The sequence below is a fragment of the Halictus rubicundus genome, chromosome 6, assembly GCF_050948215.1.
Source record: "Halictus rubicundus isolate RS-2024b chromosome 6, iyHalRubi1_principal, whole genome shotgun sequence".
Classification (NCBI taxonomy): domain Eukaryota; kingdom Metazoa; phylum Arthropoda; class Insecta; order Hymenoptera; family Halictidae; genus Halictus; species Halictus rubicundus.
In genome coordinates this window covers 7,410,096-7,437,214 of record NC_135154.1, presented here as the reverse complement: position 1 = coordinate 7,437,214, position 27,119 = coordinate 7,410,096, and the positions used below count along the sequence as shown (strand labels likewise).

Below are 27,119 nucleotides of genomic sequence, written 5' to 3'. Positions count from 1 at the left end.
AACTTTTACATTTATCTTCAATCATCGTCTCTTTTAACCCTCGAGCCAACTATCGATGTCGCCGTTATAAACAGACTCCCGATTTTATACAGTTATGTCAAAAATAAGTGGCTGTAACTTGACACAGCAGAAACATTAGAAGAATTGAAACATACTATTATACTATTTTCTACCTATTAAACAATATTAATAGACAAAATAAAATTTGTATACATCAATTACAGTCTGTAGGAGCTAAGCGAAAATTCATTTTCCTCATTAATCATTTTTATAGAAATAGTATCTAAAAATAGTATCGCGACATTGTGGAACTGTTTTAATCTTCCCACTGTTTTGAATTGCACCTACTCGTTTCTCTTATGAAAGCATAAAATCCACGGTCTAAACATTAAGAAAGGAAATAAATGTTTAGTTCACTCCAGTTCCTTGCAATTCAAAAATCCGCAGTCTAAATCCGCAGTTTATAAAAGACACACTAAACACATAACTAGACTAGTAGAAAATAGAAACGGGAAAGAAGAGTAACAAACGTGGAGAAAGTAGCGAAGGAGTGTAGAAATGAATACACGCCAGACCATTAGTGATCGTAAAAAACTGTACAAATCTAAGCATCTCTTAGCATCATTTTGTAGACCCACATAATTCCCCAGAGCGAAAGAAGTAGCCGGCTAATACCCCTCGATTCGCAACGAGTCGGAAAGAACAAGGCGACGCAACGACGGTACGTCGAGAAAATAATTTCAGGTCACTTTTCTCAGCCCGGAGAGTGACTGCAAGCTTCCTCGCTTCCGCTGGAAAAAAGCTCGGCATCGCGGCAGACGTAATTACATACTTGTCCCCGCGTCGAAGAGTAATTTCACGGGGAGAAGGAGATGTTCCACGAGTATTAATCATGTCGGGAACTGGGACAGTTGCGTTTCTGATTTTCGTGGATCTACGGGGACGTGCGTCGCCCCGCGGATAACGCGTTTTTCCTCGGGACGGAAGGGAACGAGCCTTTTGCGCGTCTCGCAAATATTGAAGTTAGCCTGGACATAAGTAGAGCCGTCCCTTTAGCTTTTCTCCTCTGGACTCTGAAGTCCGGAAGACCCCTCCATCCGAAGATATGGAAATAGAACTGGCGTTGAAAGCGTTGTCAGCGTTGTCCAGCCTCCCGTAGATCTCAAACAAGATAGGGGGTCGAGCTTTGAGCACAATGCCATTACATCCGCGACGAAAAACACCTTGGCCGTTCCTCCGTCTCAGAAGTCCCTCGAGCGGATCCCATTATTCCGGCACATCTCCCGGACACTTTCGTCTCATTTTTCCCGGGCGATCGTCTCGTTTCGTAAATGAATTTAGTTTCATAATTTCTCGGGGCGCGCGCCACCCCCTCGCGCTAGCCTCCCCTCCGCGAGAACAAACTCGAAGACGTTTCATTGAGTCCGGGACAATGGTGTCCGCTTCCTCCCAGGCTCGATCTTTTCTGGCGTTCACGACTGCTTCTCCCAGTCGCCATTGTTGCCCCGATGTTGTCTAATTAAACGCGACCCCCGCCGCTCTACGAAGCAAGTTGATTTCTACGAGTTCTCGTATTGTTCGGTTAATTTATTTTTAAAATTCGCTCGGGATTGAAGCCCTTTAATCGCGCGTCCGTGAAAATGTCTGCCCCGAGCTTGTAAAGGGTCGAAATTTAATGGGATCGAGATACGTCTTTGACGAACGCAACAAAAGCGAAACGGAGAGGGGGTGGTCTCGGTCGAACCAATTCCTCCGTTTTCTCGCTCGAGGAATTTTTCGTAAATGAAGATATTATCTATACGATTCTATCGATACAAAGGATTCAGTGTGGATCCTATTACCTTTGCGATTGGAAATACCGGCGAAGACTCAACGGAAAGGGCTCTCCGCGCGATGCGAAAGATCAACCAGAATACAACCGGCCGGATGTAATTTAAGAAGCCCGGCAAATTCCTTTGCGGGACGCAATTTCGAGGTGGTAGATCAAAGGGGTGATTTTTCGCTTCGCATTGCTCTCCGCGATCTTGATCGATTCACAGTAGCAATAATTTAATCTTCGCAGTGAGATAGATCCTGACTGTAGTATAATTTGGTCCTACGCCTTAAAAAATACAGTATTATTAATAGACTGCAGGTTTTTATGCACAACAAAAATTGTCTCCTTCACCTGCAATAGAAGCCAAAGAAAAATGTCGTACGTCAAAGTGGTGATTTTTCGCTTCGCATTGCTCTCCGCGATCTTGATCGATTCACAGTACCAATAATTTAACATTCGCAGTGAGATAGATCCTGACTGCTAATGCAGGGTAGTATAATTTGCGCCTTGGACCACTGTACACCTAGAAAAAGAAAAATACATTACTATTAATAGACTGCAGATTTTTATATCTAACAAAAATTGTCTCCGTCAATTGCAACAGAAGCCAAAGAAAAATGTCCTTCCCTCTTTAATAGCTTTCAAATTTTGAAAATTACATATTGATATCCTCTAATTTTTTAGATAAATAACTGATTGAAAAATGTGTTGCGTCTGATTTAGCTATGTATCTCGAAGATGAAAAATATGTACGCTTTTATCGGTGGCGCTAATTGGTTACGAATTGCAAATTCATCTAGGCAACCTGGTCTATCCGTTAAAAATATTGAATTTGAGAGGGAAAAATTCCGCGTTTGAAAGCGCGCGAGCTTGCGGTTAGCGGACGGGATCGATGGTCTTCATGCGTGGACGTTTTCCCGTGCACGCCGGTCCCCTTTCTACCGAATCCGTTTTCAGCGAAGCGAGAGCTCTAGGGACCGATAAACGCGATTTCGCGGAGAACACGGTTCTGCCGATCGTTCCGCGGTCTCCGACCGGCGGACTCGTAATTACACGACCGAATGAGCATACAAGAAGCCGGCGTCGACAAGGTGCCGGGTTCTTTCCATGGCGGATGCTCGCCGGGACGAGAACCAACCGGCAAGAAAATAAAATGCTCCCGCCGCAGTACTGGCGCGCCGGTCGAGCCAGATATTCATCAAAGTCGGTGATTCAATTAACCGGCCGTACGATGATTTCTGAAGGGCATTTCTGTCGGCGCGCCCTATGGGAATCGACGGCGACAGGGCCGGGATGAAAGAACCGAATTTCCAACCATCGGCGAATTCTTTTCGACCGTGGAGACGCGATCCATTTTCCACGGCGGACGTTAGTTGGACGCCTCCGAGATCTATCGCGCTTAATAACGATCTATAAAACCTTGTTTCACCGGAGGAGTAACCGTGAATCTTCTGTTTTTTACAGCGGAACTCGGGGATTACGATCCGAGACGACATTCCTTAGGCTACGTAACCGAATTTCGATTCCTAGCGAATCAGACCACTGAGCTGGAGAACCGCATTGTGGAGCTTCATAAAACCCTCGTGTAAGTTTCCCTAATCTCTAACGAGTTGAATTCATGTTATTATTCAGCATTAATCCGAGCTACTCGGCTTAACGAGCAACTCTATATACATTATTCCATACTATATTAGTCTGTATATTCATTAATCCGAGAATCTATGTTTCAATCTCATTTGTTACAGAGGACAATTACCCTCTGCAGCGGAGCTGAACTATCTCGACAAGGTGAAATGGCTCGAAATGTACGGAGTCGATCTGCATCCCGTATTGGTGAGTTCATCGGAAATCACGAATCAGACGATGTTCACTTTAAATGTTAAACAATCGTTCGTGTAGGGTGAGGACAGTGTGGAGTACTTTCTGGGCCTGACACCAAGCGGGATAATATTACTGCGCAACAAGACCAAAGTGGGCAACTACTACTGGCCTCGAATCAATAAGATATATTACAAGGTAAGCTGTAACAAATATATTGACACCTTGCCTCTACGTAGAGAGCCAACTAAGAAGATTCCTCTCCGATCTTCTATCAGATCAGTATTAACCCTTTGCACTCCTTCCTTTGGACCTAGAACATATCCACTTTACATGATGTTGTCTATGTGCACGTGAAATTAAGCCTGCTTTCTTACACGAATTTTTAGCAATTTATTGAATACAGACACCTTTGACTCTCAGGCACTCAGGCACCTTTGAACCCTTTTGGCACCTCAGAGTCGCCATTCCAGTGCAAAGCGTTAGACAACGAAGCTGAGTCCTTTTGGAATTATTTTTCCAACTGCAAGCATTGCAACAAACTTCGTCAGAAGACATACTCACGAAAAATATTTCTAAAAGGGCAGGACTTACACTTGGAAAGCCTAACCAATGAAAACCGAATGATTTTTCCAATTTTCATTTACTATGTTCTGAATGAAAGTCTGACCACGAACATGACACGTTTCAGGGCAGATACTTCATGCTGAGGGTGAGCGAGAAGAACTCCGAGGAGAGGACGCACGGATTCGAGACACCGTCAAAGGGAGCCTGCAGACACCTGTGGAAATGCTGTCTGGAGCACCAGGCGTTCTTCCGTTTGATGGCCACTGGGCCACCACCTCTGAGCCCTTATTCCCGTTTCCGGTCGTACAGTCCTCCGTCCGGGTCGGAGAAGCACACGATGATCAGACGGAACCCGCCGCCGATCTTCCAGAGGACCCCGAGCCGCAGGGCTCAGCGACGCGTGGTCGAGGGCCAAGAAATGGTCGGCCCGTTCGTCGAGACACCTGCCGCGGTGAATGCTAATTCGGCCGGGAACCCGGCCACCGGGAACGTCCTGTGCAATACGCAGAACGCCAGACGGGTGAACAATTCGAGTCCGAGGAGCACCAGGAGCGCGCCGTGGACTCAGAGCCAGCCCCGAGGCCTTTATACTTCGTCTAGTCCTCGGTCCGTTCGCTCCGCGGGAACGGCACCGGCAGTACGTCCTCACTCGCACAACTTTTAATTGATTTCATTTCGGAATCGCGTGCCCGACGCAGCTACGCGAAAATTAACGTCCACCAAGTTTGATTGCGCCCCGAGAGACGGCTTCTCCCAGTCCTCCGTGCCCTTCTGGCGATTAGTTTAACGCGTTCAGACCCGAATAGCAATTTCTCAGTGTTCCACAAAATCTACAGGTGCGAGTACGCTGGCGAGTTACTTGCGACACTTCCGTGCGAGGACAACTTGCAGAAGCCTGTATATTTGCAAATATTCTAAATATATTGTTCAGCTCTCCGCGAGTGAATTCATCTTGCCAACCGCTACCTTAAAAAAAGCCACAAATTACTTTCCAGTGTATTCGTACCTTAAGGAGTGTGGTTGATCGAGACGAAATTGGAACGATAAAGCGTATCACTGTGATTAGTAGATTTGTGATAAAAATGAGTAGCTGCAACTTGAAACAACAGAGAGTTTCGAAAAAATTGAAGAGCGTCGATACGTTGCAGAAAATTTTTTACATAAATATCCCCAGTCCAGTGATTAGCCTAATCTAGCTGATGTCGTTTTCCAGCTCTTGAGCAGGCTCCAGCGGAGGAGCAGCTCGGTGGAGAGCCAAAGTTCAGGGGACAGCCATAGTCGCGGTGGTCATCGTAGAAGAAGTCATAGTCATAGTCACCGTAGGCACAGTCGCCACTCGGACTGCGAGTCCGAGCTGTCGAGAGGATCGGACTCGAGATCCGGTCATCGCAAGCACCGCAGGAAGCACAGAAGCTCCCGTTCTTCTAGGTATACATACATCCAAGCCCCTAACTCAATAAGGTCGGCCGTAAACCGGAGGCCGCAGGAAACGCGTACGGTGTAGGTCGACCTCGTTGCGATTTCCGTCGCGTATTAAGTCAATTGTGGGTCTAAGATATGCGTGGCCGCTTAATTGCTAATTAATTGGGGTAATAAAGGCTCTGGGAGACGGTCATGTGAAAACGGAGCAGCACGCTCGAACGTCTTCGGGCGGGTTCATCGACCGTGTGCGGTCGGGAAAGAAGAGCCCTCGTGCTCGTTATACTCTCACGGTAGGATACGTAAAGTCCGTGTAGGTGATAATTATTTTAATGATGACGCACGCGGCAAGGTATCAACCGCGAGCCACCGAATCCCCCGGAGACGCGTTCGACGTTGTTCGACGAAAAATGAATGGCGGTATCGCAATTACGAGGCCGACATCAAGCCCGCGGTTCGAATCTAATTTATTTGCGGCTGTGACGCTAAACCGCGTTATCCGGACCGCCATACTCGTCATTATACGACTACATGCGTGTGGGAACCTTTTCCAGACACGAATTGGTCGACTCCGAGCCACAATGGAGGGAAGCGCAGAAGCGGAAGGGCGAGGGAGTACAGCGAGCTGTTGTAAGTTCTAGTAACGACGCCTTGAGGGCTCTCCCTAGTTTCATGGGTTGCGAACGTCCTTTTCCAATGTTAGTTGAAGAGCTCATCAAGTTTAGAATTATAATACTCGACAGCTTTCTCTTCGCACGGCCCGGGCCCAGTTGGTTCACTCGACTTCTCGTTCAGGTCTTTAACTAAGGACTGAAAATCATCGGAAACAAGTAATTAACTTGTACACAGCAGTTTCTGCATGATGTACTTACGAGAAAATTTACAATAAAATATATATGTGAACGCATTCAGGTAAATATGCTAAGGTATACCACATTTTGCACACGTGGTTTGAATAGGGGGTCAGACTAGGGAGATCCCTCAAAAGTATTTGCAGGCAGAACGGATGGTTTTAATGCTGGACAAAATGTTATGCTAGGTCAGCCACACGGAGCCTAGAAGAAGGCACAGGAGCAGGCACCGGAGTCCCTCCCAGAAGCAACCGCTGCCAGACGAGCTTAGGAAGTAGGTTCTATTCACGCAATAATAATAATAATAATAATAATAATGATAATGTTGTCACGCAAAGCATTCCTCCATGTATTAGGTACGAAAGTTTCTGCACGTGTAATGTTCGTATTGAAATAAACCAGGAAGTGCTACAGTCTCGTGAAATGTTACTACCAGAAAGATAATGAGAATAAAGCTTTTCGGAGAGACCTGCATGACATGTACAATAGCATTCTGATATGTAATAACGTACCGATGCGTCGCGTCGCGTCGCGTCGGATCGATGTGACGATGTAACGATTGAGAGCATGATTTCTTCCAGACATTTGGAGTTTGGGCTAGTCGACACGACCGGAATGAGCGAGCAGCAACGGCGAGAGATACCGTACACGGTGGTACAATCGCAATCTGTACAGCAATGTCCCTTACAGTCTAGCAATTCCCGATTGGACGAGGCAGACTCGTCGTCTCTGCCTAGGTACGATGATCTCAAGACGGCCTGCAACATCCACAGCCATCCTCCGCAAATGGAGGATGAGACGGGATCCGTAGTCATTGTTTAAAATATCCTCCGGCCTCTTTGCATGAATTTATTTTTTTTTCTTTTTTATTTATTCAGAGCATGCGTACACCATCATCTACTATTAAGCATGCCCGCCCCCCCCTTTTTTTTTAATTATTTATTTTGAGAAGCATGACACCAGACCCTTTTAATAAATCGATGAGAATTAACAGCTTGTCGCACCTGTGTATTTTATTTACTGGCTGGCACCCTACTGATGCTTTTGCTATTCCACTGGAACAGTGGAACGTATGTGTACCATCCTAAGAACCGTAGCATTTGCCAACTCGTTGTCCTGTGTTGTTGTCTGTGTATCTCGTCTGTGCCCCGGTTGTATCTCGTTCGGTGTCTGTTGTGTAATCTTGTGTTTGTGGTGTGTAAGTAATTTTGCATCGTGCACTCTCGACGAGCGGACCTGTCGTTGGTGTTTGGGAGTGTCGAGAGGATCGTCGGAAGCCATGATCACGATCGTGTTTTGCGTCGAATCCGTGTCGCAATATATACCCCTAGGTGTGTAATAGATACTTCCAGTAGACATAGGGTTACCAGACCGTCCAGGATCGTCCACGGTCGAGAAACGTCTGGGACTTTTACACGGGCAACTGTAACAATCGAGGAAGAATAAATTAGTCGTTTGTTGAAGCGAGACGTGTGTACAAGTCGCAGGCTTTCTTGGCGTTGATACGAATTTTGGTAACCCTAAACGGACACGCTTGCGACGGTCGGAAACCGACGAGGAGTCTCTGCGAATACTACAGATGGGATAAAGTAATATTACGAGTAGACACGAATCTGTTTGGGTAGTTTCAAACGAGTACAAACACGAGATAGGTATTTCGAGAAACCTGAGCGTTGTGTTTTCAAGTATAATCGAACCCTGAACGAGTACTTCAGTCAAAAATTTGTTGTTTCCTTTATTGTACATCTCGGATGATCAGTTTATCTGTCTGCTTTTTACTGGTAACATTTCCACTGCCTTCCCGTCGACGTAGACGACTACAATTCAATTTGTTGTAGAGTTGAACTGCTTAAATCCGCAGGTACTCGTTCTAGGGTTCGAAACCAGCTTGTATAAAACGAGTACGTTACAAGTATGCTCGTTGAAAACGCTTTTGAGTAGAATTCGAGACTCGGATTCGTAAGTGCATATCGAACTTGATCCCATCCTTTGTGTATACTAGCAGTTGTCATGAATAAAACAGAAGGGAATGCAATCTAGCCCCGTAGTATGTATTAACCGCATCTGATCATTTGCCAAATTATATTGGGCCGAGTAAGAAGTTCGTTCGCGTCGACGGCGAGTTGCTCTACGGAGTAATGTTAATGTTTTAACAGACAATAGAATACTGATTTTCAGCAGCTAAAACTTTTTCATTTTTGGAAAGAGAAGAATGTCGAAAAGTGGTTTAATAGCGGAGATTTCAACCTGGAAACAATTTTATGATTTATCACATTTGAACAAACTCGAAATGACAAATAGGGGGTGACAACTCGTTACTGGCGATAAAAAGTGCATAATTTTTGACAAACATAACGTAAAAAGGAATGAACGAGGTAAATTTAAATTGACAAACAGATGTGGAAAGGCGGTAGGACAAAATGGGCCGTGTATCATTTATTAGGTAAGTTAGTATAGGGAGATTTCTGCGGGGAAAAGCGAACGAACTTGTTACTCGACCTAATCAAACATTATGTGTATTGCATCGATGTCGGATTGGTGTCCGATCAGGGATTATCGTTTTCCGCAATTTCGAGTGACTATCGAAGACTGTGAAGGACTCACTTTCAGAACGGTCGGCTCCATTGGCAAAAGAAACAGAAGAATGATACAGCATAGTCACGACGGAGGCTATAATTTGCCGGTGACCAGGCCGGCTCAAATCGAGACTAAGTACTACGACGGTAGTAGGAGCGAGTGCAATGTGAGGAAGGACTTTTATTATACTCGTAACAACAGAATATTGATAGGCAGTAACGTGGACAGCGGCCTCGGGGAAAGCACGCCGCAGGAGTTTTCAAGCTGCTGCTCCAGCTCTGCCGACAGCGCTAAACCCACCCGTGTAGTACGTATCTTTTCGCTCGCTTTCTTCTATTTTTTTTTTTTTTTTTTTTGTTTGTTTGATTGTTCTCTACAAATTTCGTACAATCGTTTGTTCGTTTCGGTTCACTTCAATCAATTATATTTCCGTGAAAGGTACACCGATAAATACAATGTACTTTCTGTCAAAATCAGAGTTGAAGAATTTCGAACGATCAAATTCGAGTGCAATCGAATGAAAGAACGCGAGTCAATGAAACGGTCAACTCCGATGGGAATGTTGTACTTATCGGTGCCGAAACAGTACCAATCGAAAGTAATGGGTTACAGTTTTGCTTCACGTAGATCAAGCTTTTCGCTTTCTAAAGAAAGAATAAACAATCGTCACCAGTACTGTACGACAAATCGAATAAGTTTCACTAAAATTGCACTTACAGTATTGAAGACTGAGGTACTAAGCGCTTTTTACAAACATATGCGGTTAAGGTTTTTTGCTACTCTTTTTCTATGCTAGTTATAGTATTTCGTTGCGGTGTTTCGCAGAATCGATGCGAATCCTGGACCAATCCAGGACCGATCGAACGAAATGCTATCTCTAGAATGTAGTGTGTTGTATCGTACACGATTTTCTGCATAGTGAATTAGTAAAATAGTTTTGTTTGGTATAGACGCAATTGCAATTAGGGGGAGAGGTACGCTATGAACTGTCTTCAAACCAAGAAATCTACCCTCCTGTTGATACTACTCTGGACGCTGTTTTGCAGCCCATAATATCGTAAGTGCTTCTTTTCGTTGCTTCGCGCTTTTCCCCCTTGTCACGTTCATCAGTATCAGAGATTGATTCGAATCGAGATCTGGCTTTATTAATACCTAATGCATTTTACACTGCTCACTTATCGTTGGAATAATACCATTACACTTGCTAAATAGTATTGGTACTCTTAGACGAAACTTCCGCGGTCACGTTTTCACGTATATTTTTGTTTTAAACAAAATTGTAATTTTTTTTTTTTTTGTAAAACAAAAATATTCGTTGGTCGTTTAATGCATCTCCGTTTCGTATTGTTTCAGAACTTTAACAAGGAGGCAACGTCATCAGCCGAAATGAGCGTGAAGCTTTAAATAAATACAAAATAGACATTTATGCACATATTGTATATTTAAGAAAGTTTTTATACCTCATTCAAATTAAATATCTATAATCCCATCAGTCATTGAAGCTCATGAAATGAAACATAAACAATGAATTGAATGCGCAGCACTTTTATTCCTTAAGTTAAAAAAAAAAGAAAAGAGAGAAATGTCCCTAATATTGTCTAGTCCTTTATTTAGCTTTCTTTAGACGCCATGTGCCTCATCAGATTTCCTATAAACTTTTCCATCTTCTTTAAGTCCTGTGCTATCTCTGTTTTATACTGTAGGCACTGCGACATAAAAATGATCATTGTATTATTCATGATAAGTCTGTAAGAATGATCAGGTAAGTTATATTATAATGGTAGTGCTTACCGTTCGATTGTCTGTAAGTTTTAAACATAGAACACCTTTACTATGGCAATATTTCATTGTATACCGTGTCTGAAACAAGAAAACAATCGATTATAAACTTACACATAGGAAACTATACTTAGCATATATCACGTGTACATATACATATTAAACGAGCTTTACCTGTTGTCTAAAATAAATAAAGATTATAGAAAACCATTAACTTTTAATATTTTTATGCACGAACACGATAAAAATTTATTTCGAGCGTACTGCGTACGTAATGTAATGTCGTTTTCGTGGTAGATAAAATCGAAGGAAAATTTGATTTCGCTTCGAATGAATGACGTGTCATTGTCATGTCAATGCATGTCAACCTATATTACCCATGGCATTCCCTCGAATTGTTGAATGAAATATATTTACATAACGTCGTTATTAAAAACTACACATCATTTTTTATACATGGCTACGATAGCAACAAAATAATCATCGTAAATATCTTTGAAACTCACTTTCATTGGATCCTGAAGGTATAACCTCTCAGCGCCTTTCTCGAATTCTTCCCACGAACTTAAATATGTCATTTTGATTACTAACTAAACGATAAACCGGTACAGAAAAATCAACTACAGCAACGTTGCTATCGAATGTAAAAAAATTTGTTTCAACACATCGCTAAAAACGATGGCATTTATCCAAACACACAACGTGTAAACACTGAGCCAGATGGTCTGCTGGAACCGAATAAGAAAGGTCCAACAATTGTGATTGTGTTCTCAAGTTGCTCGCCAGAGTGCAACAGAGTAGTTGTGCTAACTGTGGCGGTTAATTTGAATAGTTCAAAGTTTAAACTGGAAGGAAAAGAGAAGCGTTTCGTTCCGAATGTGATGCTTGAATTTATCCGTTTAGAAGCTATGTTGTTAGTACTTTAAATTCTTTATAAGCAATAATTGTTGCGGAATTGTTGATGAATCGAGTGCGAAAAGAGAACAAAGCATAATAAAGATGCGCTACTGTTTTGGACGCGCATGTGCGAAAACAGTTGAACAATATTTCAGCACTGGTGTGTACCACACGTGACCATACCAAACTATACCATTTACGCGAGGAATTCAGCAAGTTAGATACGTGTGGTCAGGTCAAATTCACATAATATTTACACATCTATAAGAGGTCTTTGTTCGCTCCGGAGCTGTTGGATTTCTCTGTAAATTATTCGAACTGTAAAGACAGTATTTAATCCAAAATGTCAAAAAACAATAAAGGGAAGAACTCATTCTATTTTTTCATGATTGATTGGAAGACACAACAAGAGAAACTTGGGAAGTCATATCCCGGTGGTTTACGGGATGTTCAAAGAGATCCGCAACTAAGCGTGGACTGGAGCAATTTGTCCCACGAAAAGAAAGCACACTATCAGTCACGAGCCAAAGATAGCAAGATACAAGCTCAAGGATCCATGGAGAAAAGGACAGCGTTAGGAGAAAGCTTAAATGAAGTTGATCTCCGAGGGAAGAAGGAGCAGGAGTTCTACCAGAACATGTTAGAATACATACAGTCCGTGATCACTATGGGCAAGAAGCACAACAGCTTGGACAAATTGAAATTTATATTCATACACGTGAACTGGTTCTATAGAAGAGATGTAGGAATTAATAAGTACGAATTTTGTCCTGCCGAATTCGCTGTGGCAGAATTCAGTTTAGACGCTGGCATAGAAAATGTCTACCATGAGATAGTCAGTATGAAAATTCCATTAGGGTGGAGGGGAGAAGCATTAGAAATGAGCCAGGAAACTCATAAAATACCTGTCGAACATCCAGACGGACAGAGTGACTTTGCATACATGTACGAAAAGCTGGTACAAATTTTAAAATCTAATATGACTGGGAATAAGTATCCCCCATTATTCACTGTAAAAGACATGGCTCCTGTCGTGGTATCTTTGTTAGAAAAAATGTGCGAAAAATCCAATGGAAATGTGGATGACTTCTTAATATATTCTTTGGAGGCTTTATTCGGTGGATTGAGAAATGCTGCTGCAGAGAATGTGGACAGTCGTAGCATTCCTCTGGTTGTCGCAGAAGATGAATTTGGGAAAGATTTTTTTGCTTTTGTAAGTGGCCTTGAGTGCGAGTTTCATAAGATATCAGACAGCCCTTTGTATTGTAGTATGTCCATAGTAAAAAGATGGGGTTATACAATCTGCGACCATTGCTGTGAATACTTGGACATACCAATGATAGATGGTATCCATCGCCCTATGCCTCAAGCGAACTTCAATTCCACTAGGCAAGATACCATTGACCTTGACTTGAGCAAACTGTCCATCAGTGCACCGTGCAAAACAATTTCTATGACTGGAGTAGGTTCAGACTATAGAGAAAAAGTGTCTGAAAGAACTCATAAAGATGAACAACGACGACGTAATCAATGCAAGCAACTGGAAATAATAGATCATGGTAAACATAATGGAAACAATATAATTATACCAGGGAGACCTCTGAGACCACCCAAGACAGTGGCAAAGGCTGTGAGCAATGTGGAAGAAAATTATCTTGATAACTTTCCTGTACTTGGAGGAAGAGGTACTGCCATTAATGGAGACAATATTGCAGACATGAATTTTCCTCCATTAGGTAGAGGTCGTGGAAAATACGTACAAATATAAGATTCTCACAACAATATTTTTGAATATTTTCATTTACTTATATGACCATTTATGTGATATTCATGAATGTATTATTAGAGTTAAGAAACAATACGAATAAATATATATCTACATACATTACAAAGAATTTGATACTGTTGTACAATGTATATTTACCTTCATAGCGATTAATATTTTCAACGATCAATTATGATTTTGAATATTGTAAAAGTGTTATGATCTATTTCCTGTAGCTCGTTTATGGACATTTAAAAATTTTAATTATTTTCAAAGTTCTTTAGTTTTTCAAATTTCAAATTGTTTACCGTTTTTCGAGAAGGTTATAGGTAATGATGGGTATATCATGAATGAAATTAATTCGAGCACCCTTATTGATATACAATTGCAACTTGTTCTTGTTACATTTGTCGGTTCATATCTGAATTTGAAATAGCGCGCCACCACGAGATAAATTTCCCTCACTTTCGAATGTCTCCAGATCCAATGCTAATGGTTTCTGGTTTCGGGTTCATTAGTTCCGTGAACTGTGAAGGGGTAACATGTCTACGAAGCTTTCTCAGGATACGTAATCCCTTACCTTTCTCTCAATATTTTAGATTTATTACTTTGACGTTAAATTGATACAGCTTATATTTTCACTTCATCTAATTTTTATTCTATATTTTCCTAATTATACTGTACGTTATTTACACTCTTTATATATAACATTATTTCTATTGTAGTTTGTCTATAGGTTGTCCTCGATCGATCATATTGTTTAGTACGATTTATTAATAATGAAAAAATTTTAAATTGAAGGAACAGATTATCGGTTTGGGAGTGATAATGTAATACTTTTCGTCACTTAATATTTCAAATGGTCTAGCGATGAATACAGTTCAATAATCAATCCAACACAAGTTCTTTTGTCATATTACATTTGATTACAATTTATTTTTTATTGTTCAGATTTAATTGAAATGAACAGAGGAAATGATGCCGTTAAAGCCGCCATGATGGTTCGTCGAATTCAAATGTTATCTGGCGGAAGATTTGAAAATTGTGACACCATGAAGAAAATATTTAATCGTAAGTGATACGTTTTGTTAATTTACGAAACTTGTTTTGTAATTATCATGATCTTTGTATTATATTAACGACTATATGTCCAGCATTACAAACATTGAAACTACTAACAAACAACACAAGCATATAGAATGTGTAGACTGTCATTTATTAGGCTTGTTGTTAACTAAAAATAAATAATATTACAAAATAATGTTTTCAGTACAAAAGTCAACTTGATGAAATCATGATTAAGTACTAATAGAAATCGTTTTACTCATTATGGTCGACATGTTAACGTCGATTATAAAATGTTCGAGATAGTTAAACGAATAAAATTAGTATTAAACTATTCACAATTATTTCATTAATATAATTGTTATTATTTGGAATGTTGAAGTGTAACAATTGTTTCCTATCAATAAATTATTAAATACTTTTTAGTTTCTTGTACTTGTAACTGATAAAATACTGGGTGTCGTGTTATTAATTGTATAAATTCTAATTTCTATTATTTACGTCCACAACGCTGTTGGCATAATTCCTTCTACTGTACCAGCAGCAGGCTTTAAATCTTCATTACATAAAAAGTTCAGTGGCATATTCACAAGATGACCCTAAAAGAATATTGAGAAATGTTAGGAACTCTTTGAAACAATATCCACAGAGTCGAACAGTCATTACCTTTATTTTTCCAACCATTTCTTGAGCCCATCGTGGATCGGACGAGCAAAGTGGTTCCTCGTTCTGATACTGCTTCAACATAGAAAAATTCACAACTTTGTCCGTGGGAATGCAATGGAATACTTCTTCGTAGATTTCCGTGTTCTGGTTGCTTCTAGCACACCAGATATCTCTGTAGAATGATTTTTTAACTATATCAGTCAAATCTATCTCCTCGTTTGTCTCTAACAACCCCAGATGTTCAGACATTAATTGCTTCCTTAACGATCCAGCAAATTTACCACAAAGAAATGGTATATTGTTCATTCTACCATCCTCAAATTCTTGATCCTATAATCGAAAAACAATTCTTCAGATTCTTGAATTCAAATTTTACACTAAACGATTATTACACGCTACTTACTCGGATTATCACTGCAATTTCGCTATCTCTACTCGCTATCATGCTTCTGTCGTTGATATTGGCTGAACCACAAATTACTGTGTTGTCGTCCACAATTAATAATTTGCTGTGAACGTAAATCAATTCTGTTACCAATGTACCATTCAACATTGCATGTGCCCTTAATCCATGAAAAGTAATATATTCGCTTGGATCTTCTATTCCTGCTTCGTATAGTCGATTCAAGATAGCGTCTTTACCCCTATGAACCAAAGTAAAAACACGCATACATGCATCTTCCAGTGTTAAATTCGTAACAAATTCTTACCTGGATATAGAAGCGTAATTCCAGTGAGTAATAGCGCGCAGGGCTGTACCACTTGGCCCCCCAACTTCGCCCTCGAAACCCGGCAATAGTGGCATGATCACGAACACCCTAAACACTGCACCCTCTCGGTGAGCTCTCTTGATTCGTTTGAACAACGTTTCTCCTATACGATTCTTCACAGCGGTCCTTTCCATAGATGCCAGTGTAATAAAGAACTGGTTTTCTATGTATATGTATCTAAAATCAATTTTTAATCATTAAACAACAATACTATTAGCGCAAGGGTACGAACTAAACTTACCTCTCGGCTTTACTGATAGCGTCTATGTAAGCTTCTTGTATGCTTTGCTCTAACGTTTCTGAATCGAGGAAGCCAGCTGACCAAGAGCTGACCGATCTCAGAACTTGACACTGAACATTATGCACGTCTGATGGATCAATGAACGGTACGTAGCTTCTACAGTTCTTGTACGATTTGGGCAATAGGAACGGATAAGATATATTCAATTTTGCTTTCTCCATCTACGAAATCGGAATAGATCACGAAATCAGAGATTTTCAAGGGTCCGAGATCTCCAGGAACCCCGAAAGGGTCTGAAAATGCAAGTGCTCACCTTTATCGCGTTCCAACGTTGAATGAAATGTCTAGCAACGTCCCTAGCCGTTGCACCTTGCACCATCACCCCTATGTCATGCCACGGCATTCTGGGAGTCGTGCTCCTATCTACTAGATCCCGATACGGTTTCTCGAGATCATTGAAATCTTTCACGATGAAATTCGTGTAGTCCTTTCCGAGCCAGAGTTTAGCGGTGCCTGAATACTTGGAAAACGTGTCTGCCTCGCTCTGTATCATTGGTTCGTCAGTGTCAATTAGAGTGTGCAACGTGCCGCTGAATAATATAAATTTCTTAACAGTCTGTCGATTATTCGTGCATCAAGTCTCTTTGAAAAAGAGAAGCTCACCTGTCGACGACATCCTCTTCGTCGCTACTTTCCTCGTTCGGGTTGTACACCATATTAATCAACTCCTGCCTCTTCAATTTGATGTTTTGCTTCACTTTGCCCATGGTGTCTTTCGCCATTCCGAACAGATTCTTCCGCTCCGTATTTGGGGTGTTGCATTTCACAGTGTCCATTTCGTCCGGCTGTGGCATTAACAGTAAATCCTCCGGAGTCAACTGTGGTATCGCTAGTGACATTGTCGTTTTGGTGCTGACCGTTGGCCTTGAAAAATAAATTATGTTAAAATGAAAAATCAAGTATGTTTCCTGTCTTAATAGACCGCTTACATTACAGGTATTGTTTTCGTAGTGACCATTACAATTGTATTGGTTGCTATAGCTAGCGGCAGAAAGACGTGTTTGGACTTTTTGGGGTTCGCTACTTTCTTGCTACTAGTATTGATGCACCTTCCTCCGGACGGAATGTAGATGCTAGAATGATGACTGGAACCTATAAGTAAAAGACTGAGCTAGAAACGATTGAATTAAAATTAAAAGAGCAACTCCCGTATTTTTCTTTAATTTGATTTACCCAAATCCACTAGTCTATGCTGATTATTATCCCATCGGCCGTAGCACAGATCAATGCCACCGAGAAATGCGATGCTCTGATCAACGACCACAATTTTCTCATGATGAGCCCAAAGGAAGACGCCTACTCTCGCATGATCCGGATGTCGCAATACTTTTATGTTCTCCGGACACTTTTCAACGAGTCGTTGTTTACTGTAGTAACTGTTTATGCCTAGAGCGACTTCCACTTCTTTGTAAATCATTACGAAAACTTTCACTCCCTCGAGCTGAAACGAAATTCATTGTATCATGTTCATAACGATAAATCACATTTGAATTGAAATTATATATCGATCTTACCGGAGGTCCTCGCATTTTATGCGTCAGCAACGATTCAGTAAATGGAATCTAGTTTATTTAACTGCGATAAAAGCGATAATTATTGGTACTTACAGCTTTCCTTTCCAGGATTTTGTCTAGCCTCCAGTAATCGCTATTAATCGCCGGCCTTTTCATAAATATCTCCGGTGATAACCACCAGTCTGCAATAAAAATTTCTTCTTTAGCATTCTCTAGCGCATCTGCTACGGAAGACATGTAACTACATCCGTCGACGAACCAGGTAGCAGGCGTAAACAAGCGGTAAGGTGCGAACGAATTGTGCGGGTTCGATTGTGTGAAATCTCGACCTGCGGAATTGTTCTATTCAACAAGTTGTACCGTGAAATTTTCTGTTAAATGTTCATTAGTCACTTGCCTTCGTTGTTGCTAACTTCTTGGATAAATTTCATCCATTCTCTGGCCTTTCTCCTAGTCCAGCAATCGATTACTATGTGCCTACTAAGATTCCCAATTTGCAGACCACTTCTCCCTGTCATGTACAAGCCATAACTGACCCCAAAGCCATGGTCCATTAAAATTACTGACTGTACACTGCCAGTGTTAGGCCTAATGTAGGCGACGAAAGTTTCTTTAACGACGAGATGGCGAGTATGCCACTTGCCACATAGATATGTACAAAAATTATTACATTTAATACAACACATGCCTTCTAATAGGCCACAGATGTTACACCCTGACTTTGCGCCTGATCCCGTTCGTTTTGAAATGGGTCCTTCTTTACCTTTCATCCCTAAATCTGCTATGAATGATAAATGCGAGATTTCTAGGAAATTCATCTGAAAATGTTTCGTTGAAGTATTACAGAATTTGCGGATATTGTTCACATATATGGTTGACCATAGATTTGCTTACAGTTTCAGGGTGTTGCATATAAATTTTGATTTTCAACAAATTAGACAAATACTCTTCCAGTAGTCTCTTCCTATGATCCAATTGTTCATAAGGTACCAAAACTTCGGGTTTATTTGGGAATCTGGAAAAGTAGTTGAAGCACTTAAAGGTTTCAAAAAGTTATCTTTCCAGAAAATTAATTGTAACAGAGATTCATACCTTGGCAATGCTCCTTTACGACCCTTGGCTTCTTTCAGGTGTGACAAACTCTTCAAGCTGTTTCTCCTTTCTTTGTGGCTTTTCGTTGGGAACGGTATGTCCAAACTAGCACGATATATTTTTAATTGATTATGAAAATTCTGAATGTGTTTGTATCTCTTTTTAATTGTCCAGGTGAAACAACCATGCCTAAATTCTATAGTGTACAGATTTGGGTTCAAAGGATGTGTTGTGACGCTACGCTCGTTGTCTATAATTCTCACATGCACCTCTTCACCAGGAATAAACACATTACAGTTTTGGCTATTAGGCTTTTTTGGTAGTTGGTGTATGGCAGAGAAAGGTATCACACCAAGATGTTCTAATAATTCACACAAATGCATATTATTAACAAACTATAGACAATAAGACAGTTAATAGGTATAATTACACAAGTCAAGGAACAGGAAATAAAGAGTTAAATAATAATTAAGCTCACCACTATTGTCTGTGTTGTCCTTAATCTGAACATCACTGGTTTGATGCTCGTTAAGCGTGGCATCCAAAGACTCAGGTACTCCTAATGCATCGTCAAACTCTGAATCATTGGAATTCATATGCTCCAACACCACATTCTGATCTTCTTCCTGTGTTGTTACACTTTCAGACATTGTTGCTACTGTATTCTAAGACACTCAATGTATATTAGGCACATATGGTTGATTGGAATCTTATAAAAATGTTAAGAAAAAATATTTTCATTGAAATTTAATTGGACAAAGTTGGCCCACAAATGTTCTTTAATGGTATCACTTATTCTTGCGATTACGAATATATTTACCCATGAAAAGTAGCACACTATATACCACAACAATAATTTTACAGAGGGAAATGCGTGTGTCGAGTAAACAACTGGATAATCATTTCAATTGAACAAAGAAGATAGTATGACAGAGCCTAATGGATTTTCTTGAGTCAGAAAATAATCTGATCTACGTGGGAGGGGTTCAGAAGCATGGCTATAAATGCAGCTGAGTGCAATTCACAATAATTAAGCGGGAACTAATGTTTCCAGCTACTTCACGGTCCGATTTAGACGCGTGTCTACTACGCAAAGCGCCAGCGTCAATTAGGACACAAAATGTATTCTCGCGACGTAAGTGGCATTATAATTAATTTTGGGGAAAGGATACAGCTTAGCGGTCTCTTAAACGTAACATGTCACACTGCTAGGGTTACGATTACAAGAAACTTTTCGTCGGCAAACGATTCTAAGAAATTTAGTATCATACATATATTGTGAAATCATATTTTGATATAAGATTGTCAGATAATTCCATATCGTCGCGGTTACTGTAGTTGTAATTAATCGCATAAGTGAGCGATCGGTGCTTATTTGTGTCACATCATTCGACGTGCACACACACACGTGTTGCTTCGATAATATAAGCAAAAAAGATCCAAGGATTAGTCGATATGCCGCGTGAGTGATCTAAGAATGTTTACTCTGTCGGTGTGGAAGATACCTACCGTGTCTAGATCATCGTACGATCACTGAAATACCGACATTGTAAAAAATCAGCTGTTCTCTTGCACCCTCACCCAATTAACACAGTTGGGTAGTTTATTTATATTCGCCTGCAGCACAGAAAATTAATTCTCGTTTTACATCAAATGTTCTTATCACAAAGTGCAATCTTGTGCCTACATATAGGTCCACCAGGGTCTCGGGGTCGATCAGGGTCCACGAGGGACCATCGACGACTACACAAGGTTCTCCTGGGTCCACGAGGGTCCATCGGTGACCTTCATAGGTTCTCCAAGGACCACCAGGATCTTTGACGACCTACATAGGTCCCCTTGGAGCTGCCGAAGTACAGATGACAAGGGACTCCTCCGGGGTCTCCCTCTTTGAAGAGACTTTTTTGGAGAGAGGATTTTTAGTAGCGAACCTCTTTATTATAGTTGCGCATGATGGCCGTTGATCCATGGCGCTACGCTATTATCGATCGACAGAGTGTATCCACAAAAATATGATAGTATGCTATTTTTATTTCACCTAACATCAATTCAACGTTTAGGTGAAAGAACAGCGGATTGCCAGTATTCAGGAGTATCATTTGCTTCCAAGTATGCCCACTAGATGGATACATGGTATATTTCTTATTAAACATTAATCTAATTAACGTTTTTTAATTGCACGTTATGCAGCAATTATTTTGATAAGTATAAAAATAATTTACAAATTATAATATAGACAGAACGTTCGTATTCACAGTAAAATTCTTCTACTCCGACGTATTGGGGACAAAACGTTGATTTCAAAATAAAAATGTGTCGGTTCGAGGAAAAGTAGAGCACACTTGCCAAGGGTTTGAAATCGCGCAACCTCGTTCCGCAATAGTGATAACCTGTGCAGTCCAACCAACCAGTCAATCAATCGATTGTTACATAGCAATTGATTATGCGATCTACCATCGAATTAGTACAACGTCGACTTTAATTCTGGATCAGAACGCGTAGGGAAACTTGACCTACTTAGCGCTCATGCTTATAACGCAGCAATAATCCGAGTTAGAATCAGCGGCGAGCCTATGAAAAATCCTATCAAAATTAGAAACAATTCTTCTGCAGTGACTATTTTCGGATATCTTTTAAAAATAATCAGATTCCAAGGATTGTGTATTCGTTCTCAGATATTTGAAGAATGCACAGTACTTTCGTCAAGCAAAGATACGATCCGGAGGATTAAGGGATTCGGTGACCTTTCTAGGATCCCATAGGTCCTGCAGGATGTTAATCTCTCTATTGTTTTAAATAACGCCTACATTTTGTCATAGGTACGTAAGAACGACAATCGTTTCAAGAGCTGAAACCGATAGGACGACAGTTCCGAATCCCAGGTGCGGCGGGAAAATGAAATTTTCGGAAAATCTGTTTGTGCGCTGCGTTTATGGGTAGAGAACGCTCGGCGATATCCGAGTACGTATTCTCGGATCGCAGGAAGTCACGCATATCAAAGTAGCTATCAGTCAGTAAGAGGAACGAAGCAAGAGGCGACCTGTCGTGGGAGGGGAGGCTTTCGAGGTGTACCTGTGCCTGTGCCGAGGGTAGGGGCAAGCGTGTACCACGCAGAGAGCAGCAACGCCGACGGTGGTGGCGGCTGGCAGCGGACTCGGGCGAAAGGGAAAATGGTCGGGCGAACACTTTTTTTTCTCCCCCGTTTACACCCAGGTTTTTTGACACGGCCGTCGTCGGCTCGATCGACTTCCATTTGTCTCTGAGCATTCCGCCGACTAGGGTCCGAAACCCGCGCTCCGAAAACCCGGTGCAATCGAGCCTTGCTATCGCGAAGATGCGCGTCGGCCGCGCTTGCCTCTGACAATCCCCGCGTGTTCCCGGGTGACAAACTCGTCGAAGTCGCATGATCTCGTTGTTGCCTCGCCGTGTTGTCGCCTCCGACGATACAGTGCGCCTCTTTATCGAGAAACTTTATTCGACCAGAGACCAGAGAGTTTGAACACGACTTTCGACCCCGAAGAGCGTCGTGATCTCGCCCAGTGATTTGAATCTGTGCGCGTCGCAGGCCCACCACGAAGCGTCCAGGACGAGAATCCGTGCGCACCGTGGAACTGAAATGATACATTGGATTAGGCTCGCCTAAGAAGTCGCAAGGTGAGTGAGGATTTCCTAGATCGGTCGAGAACCCCTTTTGTTCCTCCATGGGAAAATCAGTCGCGAGTCGAACGTTGCCGGTCCGTTTAGACAAGGTCGCTATTATTCTTGGAGCGAGCGGAACGCTTCGAGATATCTCGCGTTCTACTTTTTTTTTTTTTAATTCTCGTTCGCCTAAACGCGAGTCTCGAGGCTGGCGAACGCCAAGGTATCGTCCTTAGAACACTTGTGCACCGGGTGTGCGTAACGAAGGATCCGTTCGTGATATTAGGTCATTTTCGAAGTCTTGGTGCGAATCGCTGTATTTATTGATTGGACGCAGTCTTACCCCTTTAAACAGCGGAACGTTTATCGAGGTTTTCCATTCAGCCTCCTGCTCGTTGTTGGGATTAGTTCGAGGAGAACAGTCGATATTCTTATTACGGTAACGCGGCTGACAGTTCTGCTATATAGGTTTAACGCGGACAGGCGTATCGCTGATTTCGCTATTGGATTTTCCTTCACAAAGAGACCAACGAAATCAAATTCAGTAGAAACCGCTCTCTCTCTCTCTCTCTCTCTGGAAATTTTTCTTGTGTCTAAAATCACAGAGCGTGGCTCGGAATTCAGGGAATCTTCGACACTGCTGAATTCTTCTCGCAATTTCGCAACGGTGTTACGCTGCATTTAGCAAAAGATTGTAGGCTCGATAGAGAACTTGTTAGTCGTTCTATGGTGAATGATTCCGAAGCAGCTAACACGTTCGCAACCGGTGACGTAAAACTATCTTTTCACGAGCCGCGGCCGATCGCCGATCACGTAAGATTAAGTCATTTAGCAAGGCAATCCTTTATTCGATCGACTTCGATCTTGCTCCCTCCGAGCCCTTGCAAACTCTTTCGTTTCCCTCGCAACGAAGTTTCCGCAGTTGCCGATCAAGCGTGCGAATCTCTTCAGGTCGTAAATCAAAACAAATATCGCTGTCAACGCTTTACCAGCGGTTGCTTAACATTTTACTACGTTATATAACTTTAAAGTCACGCATTTCTTGTATGCACTCTTCGAGTCTGATCTCACCGTGAGAATTCAGCAACGTTTTATCGATCTTTATTTCACGATGGCTTTGAGAAGAAACATTTTTGGACATTTTTGGAGATTCCGGGTATTCTGGACTAGAACGCAATTTTTATTTTCGAAGGAATCAGGAAGGCTGTACTGTTCCGGACTGTTGCATACATATTCACCATTGTTTGGAGTACACACTGTATTTTTTTCAAGTCAAAATATCTGTGATTGTAGGCGCTGCAATTCTTCGAACAAAACCGTTTTAAACCATCGGATCCTTTTGGTTAAACCATTTGAACCAGCGCGGCCGTTAAGAGGCTTGGGTTCCGGTGGCCGAAGCGTCGGGATATTTTGAAAAAAAGTCCCAGGACCGACGTGTACCGATCGGAAAGTAAAACTGGATCAATCGCGTAACTTCCCAGTGAATAATCGCGGATGGAAACTCCGGGCGACGCGGCGCGGCGCGGCGCGCGGGAAAACTTGTTCTCGCGGCGGCGGCAAAAAGCTGGCCCTCGATTCCGCGATCGGTACGGGAACCGGCTGTGGAGTTGCAGAATATTAACCGAGGCGGCCGCGGAATTAACTGACCGTTGCCCGTACCTCTGCTAGACCACTTTCACGTTCGCAAACTTCCAGATGTTCCTTCGGCTTCCTTACGTAAAGCCCGGCCGGCCGTGCGGACCGTGCCGAAATGATTGTTTTCGGTGGGACCGTGCGCCTCCGTGGCCCGCCGGGGCCCGGAGCATGGCCCGCGCTCGTCACGGGGCCTTAAATCGAACAATAAGACTGAAAATTATGCCGCGATCACCGGTGCACGAGCCGCCCGCTTAGAATACTCCCTTTGTTCGCGCTCGAAACCGCTCGCGATCCTTCGCGAGCCGATTCTAACGGGCTACGACCGAAATAAGGCGGCAAAAGTGCCGCGGAAATTGAAAGCGTGCGATATCGGCGATCAATCTGTCCCCGCGCAACCGCCGTTTATGTAAACTGATTTGGTGGCCGCGCTCCAGGAACGGGAACTATTCGAGCTATTCGTTTCCTCGATCCGAGAGTTTCGGCGCACCGCGAATGCCATACGCGCGCGAGAGAGTTTCCCTTTTGCCCGGGCATTTTGAAAGCCGCTCGACGAGCAGCTCCGCTTTAAATGAAATCGGGGCGGTATTTATTTCCCGCTCGAAGCTCTCCGATAGAGCCGCCTCTGCGAATCAATAATTGTCGCCTGGGAATTTTTCGAATGCCGCTGGAGATCTTAAGTGGCCCGAGGATTTCAAATTGGTCCACGAAAATCGTACGGTTTAGCATGGTTCTCTTAAACTGTAGGACAGTGGCGAATGTTCGAAGTTTATTCTCGGTCGACGGAGGCTGAATAGATAGAGCACTAGGCTCGGTACGGAATATGCTTCACAATCACGAGCATAACCCGATAGGTACAACCGCGGCGTACACGCTTCGAGGTGAATTTACTTTCGATTCGTGCGCACGAGCGATCGTGGAAAGGAATCGGTGCAGGAACCGTTGCTCCTGCGAGCGTTTTCAGTTGACCGTTGATCGTAACACGCTGCTAAGTATTTAACAGGCCGCCAGTCTGGGCTAGAACGCCTTTTCGTGAACTTCACACGGATCTGTCGGCAATTCAATTTCTTTGATCTGTCACGCTGCAGCGTTCTAGTAGAATCCACCGTTGGCAAATGTTTCTTTTATTCAGACTTAATTTTAGCGCGCTTCGTCAATTAATAGGTAAAGCAGCTAGCTCGATAGTCGATGGTAAACATAACGTCACGAAAGCAGACGCGTTTGCGGAGAGCGAACGAGAAGAAGCTGAATGGGCGATGATAATGAATCGCAATGCAACGCGATCGAGTCTAACGGTATTTCGAGTACGGTCGTCGATCCGCGGCTGATCTTGATCTTCCTCCACTACTCGGCGATCTTTGCGCCTAAAGAGGAAAGAGGATCGAGAGAGCTCACGATCGTCACGACTCGCCGTGTACTTGACGATCCCTCTGGATCGCTGTTCGTCAACCTTGCTGGTCGTTATGCACGTAATGATATTGTTTAACACTCTCACTGCCAAATATCAGCCAAAAACCTAAAACCTTGAGATTCATAAAATAAAATTTGGTTTATTATCGGCTGGAAGGTATTATTCTTTGATACACTGCCGAACGTAGAAAAGGACAGCGAAGCTTCTTGGCCCCTCAGGGGGTTTTTTTTTTATTGAACAGTTGTAACCTCCGATGAGAGGTTATTCTGTGGTCTGTATTACATACATAATATTACAATAATAAGCTTATACTAATGTGAAGGTAACGTTGAAGTCGCTTAATTGGTAATGTACGTGATGGTGACATTATATACATAGTCCACAATCTCCCCTCAAGGGGGGTAGTGGGGATAGTTCTTGGACTTTTATCGGCTAAATATGTGGGACATATATCGAGTGAAGACTGTACATCGCAGTGACTGCATTGAAATTCGAGTAAAGAATGTGTGCAGCTCGAAACGTCGACTTTCGGGTTGCACGTTATATATTTCCTGTCGTATAATTTTCTAGAAAATGTTGTAGCTTCCCGACAATCAGGTTCTGGCAAACACGCAGAATTTTCTCGGAATTCGTACACTTGAACCTCGCGTGTCTGCGAGGTCATCTTTGAAGGAATCGGTATACGTTTCGCGAAACCGGCTGCGAACTGTACTTCGAGAAATGTCACGGCAGGTTCGGGTTACCATTAAGCAGGGCGGAGACGGGTAACAGGCATTTTTAAGCGTTTTCACCTGGCACCGAGCGATCCTTGGCCTCCTTTCGAGATGATACCCTTTAACGCGGATCCAATGGCGCCGCGACGATGCCTCGAAAGAGCGAAATTAGTCCGCGTGAAAAGAAAAAAGAGAATAAAATTAGACGAATCCGGGCACGCGATTAGACCGACGGTTCGCGAAATAACAGCGGTGTGAACGGCGTAAGCTGACGGTGTTATTATTAAACATTAGGTCTCGTTATTTTTACACGTTACGAGAGAGGGACGAGAGCGTCCTGACACAACGTAGTAAGATAGAAATAAGGTCGGATCGATGATTTTGATATAGCGACAAAGGAGGATAATCTTGTATTCATCCTTGGCGACGTAAAAATAGCCACGGTGTTCGAATGAGATAACGCGCCGCGCCGGATAATTAAATATCAAGGGACCATTTCGAGAGAAGGCTTCTCTGTTATCCAGCGCGGAAATTACGAGGGCTTTTAATTATATTGTTCGGAGCGACGCGCGGCTCCGCCGGCGAAAGTGTGATCCCGTATAAACGTTCCCCGCGGTGCGTCCGACGTGCCCGTCCGAGGAATTGCACCGTTAGTAGACCAACAATTACACGGGTAAAAGTGAATTTCAGTCTCGCGGAGGTAACGTTCGACTTTCGCATACATTACGTTTTGTCTCCGCGTACCCAACGGAAATCATTAACCCTCCAATCGCTCCACCACGTGACGAAGGTGCGCGCCCGCGTCCTTAATTACTTTCAAGCTTACT

The 27,119-nt window shown here is 42.5% G+C and overlaps 6 protein-coding genes and 1 long non-coding RNA gene across 15 annotated transcripts in view; 4 read left to right on the top strand and 3 right to left on the bottom strand.

Moving 5' to 3' along the window:
• LOC143355149 (band 4.1-like protein 4A) overlaps nucleotides 1–10,542 on the top strand; it is a 76,621-nt gene extending 66,079 nt beyond the window's left edge. For 2 of the 4 annotated variants that reach the window (XM_076789717.1, XM_076789716.1), the window contains exons 6-16: nucleotides 3,281–3,401; nucleotides 3,562–3,649; nucleotides 3,716–3,832; nucleotides 4,326–4,838; nucleotides 5,415–5,629; nucleotides 6,175–6,250; nucleotides 6,660–6,745; nucleotides 7,053–7,208; nucleotides 9,082–9,355; nucleotides 9,999–10,105; nucleotides 10,402–10,542. In XM_076789717.1, the coding sequence (XP_076645832.1) occupies nucleotides 3,281–3,401; nucleotides 3,562–3,649; nucleotides 3,716–3,832; nucleotides 4,326–4,838; nucleotides 5,415–5,629; nucleotides 6,175–6,250; nucleotides 6,660–6,745; nucleotides 7,053–7,208; nucleotides 9,082–9,355; nucleotides 9,999–10,105; nucleotides 10,402–10,438 (1,790 nt within the window). In that variant the 3' untranslated portion in view covers nucleotides 10,439–10,542. The remainder of the gene's footprint in view (nucleotides 1–3,280; nucleotides 3,402–3,561; nucleotides 3,650–3,715; nucleotides 3,833–4,325; nucleotides 4,839–5,414; nucleotides 5,630–6,174; nucleotides 6,251–6,659; nucleotides 6,746–7,052; nucleotides 7,209–9,081; nucleotides 9,356–9,998; nucleotides 10,106–10,401) is intronic. The other 2 variants (XM_076789718.1, XM_076789719.1) reach the window with 2 other exon arrangements.
• Nucleotides 7,126–10,578, bottom strand: LOC143355150 (uncharacterized). Its single transcript, XM_076789720.1, has 3 exons — nucleotides 10,509–10,578; nucleotides 7,476–7,894; nucleotides 7,126–7,229 (listed from the first exon to the last, which is right to left on the bottom strand). The coding sequence occupies exons 1-2, from the start codon at nucleotides 10,511–10,513 to the stop codon at nucleotides 7,519–7,521; spliced, it is 381 nt and encodes a 126-aa protein (XP_076645835.1). The 5' UTR covers nucleotides 10,514–10,578; the 3' UTR covers nucleotides 7,126–7,229; nucleotides 7,476–7,518.
• Srp9 (signal recognition particle 9) lies at nucleotides 10,467–11,568 on the bottom strand. Its single transcript, XM_076789721.1, has 3 exons — nucleotides 11,334–11,568; nucleotides 10,840–10,908; nucleotides 10,467–10,754 (listed from the first exon to the last, which is right to left on the bottom strand). Exons 1-3 carry the CDS (start codon nucleotides 11,403–11,405, stop codon nucleotides 10,659–10,661), a joined length of 237 nt encoding a protein of 78 aa, XP_076645836.1. The 5' UTR covers nucleotides 11,406–11,568; the 3' UTR covers nucleotides 10,467–10,658.
• Nucleotides 11,569–11,891: 323 nt separating this feature from the next.
• On the top strand, nucleotides 11,892–13,769 carry LOC143355158 (protein maelstrom homolog). The gene has a single exon (XM_076789728.1). The coding sequence runs from the start codon at nucleotides 12,068–12,070 to the stop codon at nucleotides 13,490–13,492; it is 1,425 nt and encodes a 474-aa protein (XP_076645843.1). The 5' UTR covers nucleotides 11,892–12,067; the 3' UTR covers nucleotides 13,493–13,769.
• Nucleotides 13,770–14,691: 922 nt separating this feature from the next.
• Pld (Phospholipase D) lies at nucleotides 14,692–20,248 on the bottom strand. 2 transcript variants are annotated; one of them, XM_076789714.1, is made up of 15 exons: nucleotides 20,070–20,248; nucleotides 19,376–19,606; nucleotides 18,898–19,258; nucleotides 18,700–18,820; nucleotides 18,203–18,623; nucleotides 17,899–18,134; nucleotides 17,465–17,732; nucleotides 17,221–17,383; nucleotides 16,895–17,155; nucleotides 16,545–16,821; nucleotides 16,232–16,452; nucleotides 15,931–16,167; nucleotides 15,624–15,864; nucleotides 15,221–15,550; nucleotides 14,692–15,153 (listed from the first exon to the last, which is right to left on the bottom strand). In XM_076789714.1, the coding sequence occupies exons 2-15, from the start codon at nucleotides 19,545–19,547 to the stop codon at nucleotides 15,052–15,054; spliced, it is 3,411 nt and encodes a 1,136-aa protein (XP_076645829.1). In that variant the 5' UTR covers nucleotides 19,548–19,606; nucleotides 20,070–20,248; the 3' UTR covers nucleotides 14,692–15,051. The 2 variants fall into 2 exon arrangements, with proteins under 2 accessions (XP_076645829.1, XP_076645830.1); XM_076789715.1 differs by lacking the exon at nucleotides 20,070–20,248 and adding an exon at nucleotides 19,718–19,955.
• LOC143354855 (uncharacterized) lies at nucleotides 19,932–20,791 on the top strand. The gene is made up of 2 exons (XR_013082397.1): nucleotides 19,932–20,032; nucleotides 20,591–20,791. It is a non-coding gene; the product is annotated as an uncharacterized LOC143354855 (long non-coding RNA).
• A 1,616-nt stretch (nucleotides 20,792–22,407) lies between these two features.
• LOC143355147 (uncharacterized) overlaps nucleotides 22,408–27,119 on the top strand; it is a 44,563-nt gene continuing 39,851 nt past the window's right edge. For all 5 annotated transcript variants that reach the window (XM_076789709.1, XM_076789711.1, XM_076789710.1 and 2 more), the window contains exon 1: nucleotides 22,408–22,551. The gene's annotated coding sequence lies outside the window, so the exon portion shown is untranslated. The remainder of the gene's footprint in view (nucleotides 22,552–27,119) is intronic.

Bases quoted from the DNA above. Each gene is read 5' to 3' on its own strand.
- LOC143355158 (XM_076789728.1), top strand. From the start codon at position 12,068: ATGTCAAAAAACAATAAAGGGAAGAACTCATTCTATTTTTTCATGATT.
- Pld (XM_076789714.1), bottom strand. From the start codon at position 19,547: ATGTCTGAAAGTGTAACAACACAGGAAGAAGATCAGAATGTGGTGTTG. The intron at 19,259-19,375 runs GTGAGCTTAATT...GTGAATTATTAG, and splicing joins GGACAACACAGACAATAGTG to AACATCTTGGTGTGATACCT. The intron at 18,624-18,699 runs GTAAGCAAATCT...AAACATTTTCAG, and splicing joins ATATGCAACACCCTGAAACT to ATGAATTTCCTAGAAATCTC.
- Srp9 (XM_076789721.1), bottom strand. From the start codon at position 11,405: ATGACATATTTAAGTTCGTGGGAAGAATTCGAGAAAGGCGCTGAGAGG. The intron at 10,909-11,333 runs GTGAGTTTCAAA...TTCTTGTTTCAG, and splicing joins ACCTTCAGGATCCAATGAAA to ACACGGTATACAATGAAATA. The intron at 10,755-10,839 runs GTAAGCACTACC...TTTATGTCGCAG, and splicing joins AACTTACAGACAATCGAACG to TGCCTACAGTATAAAACAGA.